Source organism: Dicentrarchus labrax, unplaced genomic scaffold (assembly GCF_905237075.1).
Source record: "Dicentrarchus labrax unplaced genomic scaffold, dlabrax2021, whole genome shotgun sequence".
Lineage (NCBI taxonomy): Eukaryota > Metazoa > Chordata > Actinopteri > Moronidae > Dicentrarchus > Dicentrarchus labrax.
Window position 1 is genome coordinate 2,912,632 of NW_026136720.1, and position 7,513 is coordinate 2,920,144.

A 7,513-nucleotide genomic window follows, 5' to 3' on the forward strand; every position below is an offset into this window, starting at 1 on the left:
TTTACATTCGGATTAAATGAAAGTTGAACTCACTGTGTGTCGTTGCAGGAAGATACTCAGATTAATACCTGAAATGTAAAAAATAAAACTGTCAGACAAAACAGACGGCTTCTCATTGATGTAAACTCAATTAAATATGATATAAAACCAGTAATTGAAATCTATAAAACTTAAATCTATAAAGCTGATAAAGTTTGATGAAGACCAGTTTATTTTCACCTCCTATTTAGCATTTACAAGCAGTGTATTAAAGTTTAATATACGGTTTATAACACATTATAATGTAGTTATAAGCACATATAAGGAAATGTTTGAGTGTTTATTTACAAACAGTAGTCAACAATTCTAATTTCTAATATTTTATATTATTTCTGGTGTGTTTTACTATATTTCCAGTTCATTATATACACATTTACGATAAAAATAAATCAACTAAAACAACCTATTAAAATAATAAATTATTTAAGAAAAGGATTAACTTACCTCATTTTTCCTCAACTGGACGAATTCTACTCACAAAAAGAGATTTGTGTTTCGATTTGAAACCAAATGTCACCAGTCAGAAGATAAACGGAGTTAATTTATGGGGAGAAATTCTTTGGGTTCATATTTCTCACCATAAACTTCCACCTCCTTCGCTAATGTGTCCGACACCATTACGGGTTTTTACACATCATAAAACGGCAACAACCATGAAACAAAACTCAGTTTGAAGCTCCGTGTTTATGTTCACTGCTTTTCCCCCACAAGCTTAAGAGAAGCATTCATTAACAGTTTCTATCTATCTAACCTGTTTCTAACCCAGGTCGTCTGCTTTATGGTCTATTTGACTCTAAATGGGACCATCAGTTACTAAATGAACATCATGCTGTATGGAAGAAGACTCAAACTAGGGACTGAGACCATAAACTCATCAGGAAACTGTTTACTGAGCTCTTGAATCAACTAAGAAGTTGACTAATTTCTCCATAAGACTCAATACTATCTGATGTTTTTTGCAGCCAGTGGAGCTGCCCCCTGCTGGCCATTACACACTCCGTTATATATACTGTCATAGTGTGAAACGGTAGCAGTTTGGTTGGGTTTTGGCACCAAAATTACTTGGTCAGGTTTAGGAAAATATCATTTGGGTTAAAATAAGTTTCCTAAGTGACGCCGCAGGTCACCTGACACACGTTATGTAACTTAAGTAACTTTAAACTTTAAATATGAACCCTGGAAGTCACTGATTCAGAGCTATTAAGGTGATAGATTTAAAATATTGCTGTCATATGTTATAGTATTTATAGTATCTTTTGCTTTGTAGCAGAACTCCAGCTAACTAGCTCGCTAAATATTGATGTAGATTACCTGGCAAGTTGTTAGCTAATATATGTCGCTATTATCTTTTTAACCATCTTTAAAATGTGGTTTTCTTGTCAACATAGATTAGCCTAGCAGATAGCGTATGTATGTACAGGAAAGGAGGAAGTTGACCGAGGCTCACTCAACTGTGATTGGAGCGCAGAGCCAAAAAGGGGCGGGGCTTAGGAAGGGTCAGTTGTTCTTTTGAGACAGTTTTTTTTAACACGAAAATGCGTAAATCCAAGTAAGCAGGACAAAATGGCTCCTTCAGAAGGTCTTGCTTGTTTATTCGGTTTCTATAGTTTACAGCTTAAAAAACTTATTTGTGCTATCTAAGCAGTTTTCCGGATAAACCGGCAATGAAAAAACAGGAACTTATAATACTTCCGGTAGAGCAGAGGCAGTTTTTTGGGGGGCTGATGGGACATTGATTTAAGCTTCGCCCTCAAACATCTTCTTCCTCCCGTCCATGCCGGCTTTGTCTTCAATGTTTTTACGCCAGTCACCAATGTCACGCAGTTCCTTATCCTGAAACACCAAGACGAGCAAAAATCAGAGCTAGAACCAGCTAACGATAGAGATAGTTAGGGTATGTTATGTTTATATACTTTACTTACTTTTTAAATCTTGTACAGGTGAAGCAAAATATATTAATCGCCAAAGAGAATGAATCTAGACATTACGAGGGTCTTCTTGGTTTGGGTTAGGGTGAAAATATGAGGGTACGATAATCGGAGTAATTCAATTACCGCACATAAAGTCAATTAGTTACTAAGTAAAGTTTGTTTTAAATGTCTCTTAGCAATGCTCACAGCTGTCATATATATTATTTTACTTTTATTTGTTGCTGTGGGACAAATGCATGTAGTTATTAACACTCCCGAACACCAGAGGGCAACAATGAGTAGCGTTCCTACCACTATTTTAAAGTAACGAGCCAATTTAAATTGTAGTAATTGTGTTATTTAATTTGAAAAAGTAATTTCTTACAACGGTACTTTTTTACTATGTATTTTGTTTTCAAAAGTACAAATAAAAATGACAAAATTAAGTTAGTTTTAACTTAAAAGCAATGAAAGTTTCAACAATGGTTAGGTTATTTAATTAAAAAAAAATCAACAGTAGTTACCAAAAGGAATAAGTAACACGCTACTTTATAACACGCTACTCCCAACAGTGGCCATGACTTCGCCATCCTGGGGAGAAAAAAACTGGCAAACAGGGCACTGATGGGAAGCAGCAGAGCTAATAAATGATGTGATATCAGATTGTACTCAAACGCAACGATACCTGATCCTGCATTTCAGGCAGTTTCATCCAAAACATCCACAAACCGGCCAGTTCCTCACCTCCTCTTTCACCTCCTTCTTGACCTGCTTCAGGTTGGCCCTCAGTTCCATGTTGACGGTGTGTTTGGAGCCCAGTAGAGCCTTCAGCATGGCGTCGGCGGACATACGCACTTTCCTCAGGACAGGCTTCTTGAACTTGCCCATCAGGTCCTGAACTTTGATCTTCAGGTCGTCAATCTGGAACGTGGAGATGGAACCCATTCTGAATTTACTACAAAACAGCTTCATACTGAACTGAAGGAGATTAACAATCTAATACAGCCCAGACAAAATACCAACCACTGAATGTTTTTCAATCAATAAATTTTGTTTTAATTCGTTATTTGAAGATATACTCTAATGCCATAAGTTATTTTAACTCAAAAACATGTTCAAAACTGATTAAATCAAACAAGTAACACAAACTCTTAGAATATTCTTGATTAAGCTGCTTTTACTAGTAATTTTAAGTGACAGAAACATTCCTAGTTAAGTAGTTTTTACTAGATATTTTGTTTTTACAGTAAGTCAGTGTCACTTAAAATTACTAAAACTACTTAAACCAGAACTAAGTTAGTTATACTTGCATTTTTTTAAAGTTTCAACTATTTTTTGAGTTAAATGAACTTATCTTGTTTTACAGTGTATAAAAGAAGAGCCCTGCTCTCTATTGAGTCGACTGGGTGTATCGATCAGTAAAAGAAACAAGGTTCTACCTCTTTGTTGGCTTTGTTGACTTTGTTCTCCAGGTCGTATCGCTCCTCGTCGATCACGTCAATCTTGTGGTGGATCTCACGGCACAACTCCTGAACACAAACATCGGCAAAATGTCACAATACCAAAGTGACGCACTGTGGACCCGAAATACTTCATCACAATATCAAATACATCTAAATTAAAACTTAGTTTGTGTGCTATGAACCCTATGACACTTTAGCATTAGCATTTTCAGGCAATAAGAAAGATGTAAGATTTCAATTTGTTATATATTCCTATAAATTATATTTTATAATAATAAATATAATTTATAATAATACATTTGCTGGGGTCCCCCTGGCGGCCCCCACTTTGAGAGAAAGCACTGCATTATGGGACATACCTGCAGCTCCTGCATGCTCCTGGGCATGGACACGGGAGGACAGTTCTCATCCATGTACCTCGTCCTCTCCTCCTCTTGCTCCCTCTCTTCGTCCTCCAGTAAACCTTTGGCGATCGACAGCATCAAACTCTGCCAGACAACAGACACGTAAGATCAGGTGTGGATGCACGGTGAACGTTTTGACTCTCAGCAGCAAGAAGGTATTTCTTACCTTCAGGTGATGCTTGCGACTCGACGACATCTTTTTCCTGAAGGGTTTGAGAAAACATCAGTTTGTTATGATGGATCTCTGATTTTATATTTATGACTAAACCAATAAACAAGTCTTGAAATCAATAATGTTTATTGGAAACATTAAAAAGAAACCTCTAGCAGTTCTTCTGACATTAACACTTGGCTTCAATACTAAACCAAATGAAAGATTTATTTTTTTCAGTTATTAGATTTGCAGAAATCTTGTTTCTGTAACACTTCTACATATGAAGAGTCCTGTTTTACATAAAATATACGATACTTCTGATTAGATAATATACAAAAGTTTAGGGCTTCCCCCCTAATAGTCGACTTAACTACGAAAAGAGTCGTAGTTGGCGCACTTTTCTAACCCTAACCCCCAGGAGAGGAACAAAACCAGTTAATTAATCAGAAACTGTTAACATTATCCATCAATTATCATATCGATCAGTCTGCCAGGATTTGTTTCAGTGAAGTTTGAAGTTATTTATTCCGTGTGTTGAACAACCAGACTGTGTGATGTTACACTGTGTTGGTATAAATGAACTAAAGGTTCAGTCTCCTTGCTGCTTGTTCTGATTCACAATCATTTCTGCTATTTCTGTTTAACAGGCTGCTGTTCAAATATAGATATTTAAATCATTAAATGGATATCATTAATGTGTAGTGACTAGTCGACTCATATCTCTTTAGCCCTAAAGTTCTTAAAGTTGAAAACATTTGACATTCTGAAGTTTAACTTCCAAAATAAAATGAACATACAGATGATTGAGTATTACTTACTCTGACATCTTGGCGTTTTGTTTGGCTTTAAACCTGCAGAAAAAAAAAAAAAAAATTGAAATAATCAAAGGATTAGCACTAAGACACACGGATAATGGTTGTCAAGTGGCTATTAATCAGAAAAAACAACAACAAGCCATTATGTGTGGGATGCACAACGAACAGGAAACAATGTTAAGGCGGGGTGAGGAGGATCAGGACTGGAATGCCTCTGCCGGGTCTTTCCGAAATAATAACTCTACTTAGAGGAAACGTGACACCAACTGGGAGCATCAGAGGTTTGCCTTGAGGAAAAAACCTCCAGTCTAAATTCGGACAAGGATCTAGTGGTCTAGTTGTCCCCCCCCTGGGCATCCCTCTCATGAAAGGTCTGTCTTCTGGAAGATTATCAGGAAACACTTGATACCTTCTCTGTTGGTAAAAACATCTCTGACGTGACTGAGACGATATCCATCTCCTCTGAAAATAGAGACCTTGCAGAACAATCCAGATCAACAAACGCTGTGTCCAAACGGAGAACAGAGGACGAAAGCCTCCTCCAATGTTTGATTAAAATGTATAAGAAGACGTCAGAACAATGGTTTCTCCAATGGGACGTAGAGTTGGGAATAATTTCTCCAAATCTAGATCATTAATAGAATAAAGAACAAAAAACTGACCAGAAATGGATTTATGTAACGGACACTGAAGAATCAGCTCCTAACCACAGTGGTTGAACTTACCAGACAATAAGATGTTAATAATATTATAACTTTCCCAGTAACTAGTAATGTAACTTATTACCAATAAATGTCAGTAATCATATTACAGTTACCCCCCAAAAAATAATTAACTACAATATTGCTTTTGGTGTCTCCAATCACATCCTTGGATTCATTTTTGTAATTGTGGAGGAAACTAGTTTGGTTGTTGGAAACATTTAGCAGAAATCTGAATTTTGGAGAGAAATTACCAATTGTGTGTGGAGTAGCAGAAATGTAATATAAGTAGTAATGTAACTAATTACTGTTGGCAGGGATGTCAATCAGATCCAGTTTTACCAAAGGACCTTTTCAGTTATTCTTAAACAAACAGTTTTAACTGCCAAACTTGTATTATACATAATAACTTTAAAGCAGCAACAAGGAGCTTTCATTTCATGTTGATTCTGGCGCCCCCTGTAGACAAAAGCTGTAGTGTTTCCACCACCTCGATTTGTTGATTTCAAGGATAATCTGACCCAATCTTTTCGCTGATGGTGAGATCAGTGTTATATTGAAAACTATTTAATAACCAGTTAAAATGTATTAATAAAATATTAAAAATATTAAAAATTATTTTAATATTTACTTTACTCATTCTTTATTCACCAGTATATATTTAGGTTTTGCTGCTAAGACATAAACACCTAATTTAAACCATCAATTTAAAGTAGAGTATCATCAGCATAAAGACATTTTTTTATTCCAATGTTAAAAAGGTGACTTTTTAACATGTGAAATCTCCTGTTGGGGTTTATTGCCAAATTCTTCGAAATTGTAGCACACAGCAAATATAATGTACATAGTTTTACACTTATATTTTTAATATTTATTGTTGCTATATATTGTAATACGATGCACATATTTTAACGTTCTTAGCATTATTTCTATTCTTATAACGTCTTCTTTAGCCACTTGAGCAACTGTAACACAACCAATTTTCCCCCAGGGGATCAATAAAGTATTTTCTTATTCTGATAATGATTTCTGAAAAGTCAAATTAAGTTTTCAATCAAATACAGAACGGATTAAAGAGATGTTTTATTGGATTAAAATGTTGGTGGAGGATCCAAATAATGTAAGAAAATATAAATTTATTCTTGAAACCACATGTAGATCCTAACTAAATTTACATTATAAACCATGTATGTGTAACTGAATTAGAACATACTGCAAACTATGTCAATAATTTGTACCTTTTATATGTTCTTGGACTCTTTAACTGAATCAAACATGAAGCCAATAAACCACCAGATCAGACTGACATATTAAATCTATTCAGTCTGTGCTGACACAGCGATAAACACCGGGACTATCACTTTACATTCACACACCCCATCACAGCTTCACCCCCCAAAACAAACCACATTAACATCCAAAAACTCCTCAACCGACATCATCGCCTTCACCATCCCGCAGCTCAAAAACTCTTATTTAGTGAACTGCATAAAGCTTTGTATGTGAGTCAACAGAGAGGAAAAGATTTCTCACCTTGTAGTCGAAGACGGGAAACCGGACGGAGTGGCAAGATTTTGGTAAGCAGCTCAGTTTTGGCATTATAAGTTGGTATATATTGCATTCCCCGAACGCAAAGGAAACCCCATCTTTCTCTTTATGGAAGTCGATTTTCTCACAGACCAATGGGGATACCCGGCACATGAAACATTATATCTGACCCCCCTTTTACCCCTCAAATCTCCTCCCTATCTGATAATTATAAATAACCCTTTCCTTCTGGATTTGTTTCACTGATTGCATTATTCGCCCCCCCTCCTCCTCCTCTTTTCGGGACCCCCTGAACCCCCAAAAAGGAAGCTGCTCGTGAGTTTGGCGGTAAAAAGCAGGAGAAGCAGAGTCAGAATCACCCACATATGAGTCAATGAACAGATTATTATCATGTATGAAGTGTATGAAAGACGCCAGGCTTGATGAAGGAAACCGGGGAGCAGCGGTGATGAAAGTTGAAGGGACAGCAGGTGGGAGGG

The 7,513-nt window shown here is 36.3% G+C and overlaps 1 protein-coding gene across 1 annotated transcript; it reads right to left on the minus strand.

Moving 5' to 3' along the window:
* Positions 1 to 1,607: 1,607 nt before the first annotated feature.
* On the minus strand, positions 1,608 to 7,147 carry LOC127352582 (troponin I, fast skeletal muscle-like). The gene is made up of 7 exons (XM_051381096.1): positions 7,020 to 7,147; positions 4,789 to 4,821; positions 3,983 to 4,019; positions 3,772 to 3,900; positions 3,389 to 3,478; positions 2,694 to 2,870; positions 1,608 to 1,872 (listed from the first exon to the last, which is right to left on the minus strand). Exons 2-7 carry the CDS (start codon positions 4,794 to 4,796, stop codon positions 1,777 to 1,779), a joined length of 537 nt encoding a protein of 178 aa, XP_051237056.1. The 5' UTR covers positions 4,797 to 4,821; positions 7,020 to 7,147; the 3' UTR covers positions 1,608 to 1,776.
* Between the last annotated feature and the right edge of the window lie 366 nt (positions 7,148 to 7,513).

What these genes read in the sequence shown, in the direction of transcription:
- LOC127352582 (XM_051381096.1), bottom strand. An exon ending in GTCGCAAGCATCACCTGAAG is followed by an intron (nt 3,901 to 3,982) that starts GTAAGAAATACC and finishes GTTGTCTGGCAG; the next exon opens with AGTTTGATGCTGTCGATCGC. An exon ending in GGAGCATGCAGGAGCTGCAG is followed by an intron (nt 3,479 to 3,771) that starts GTATGTCCCATA and finishes GTTTGTGTTCAG; the next exon opens with GAGTTGTGCCGTGAGATCCA.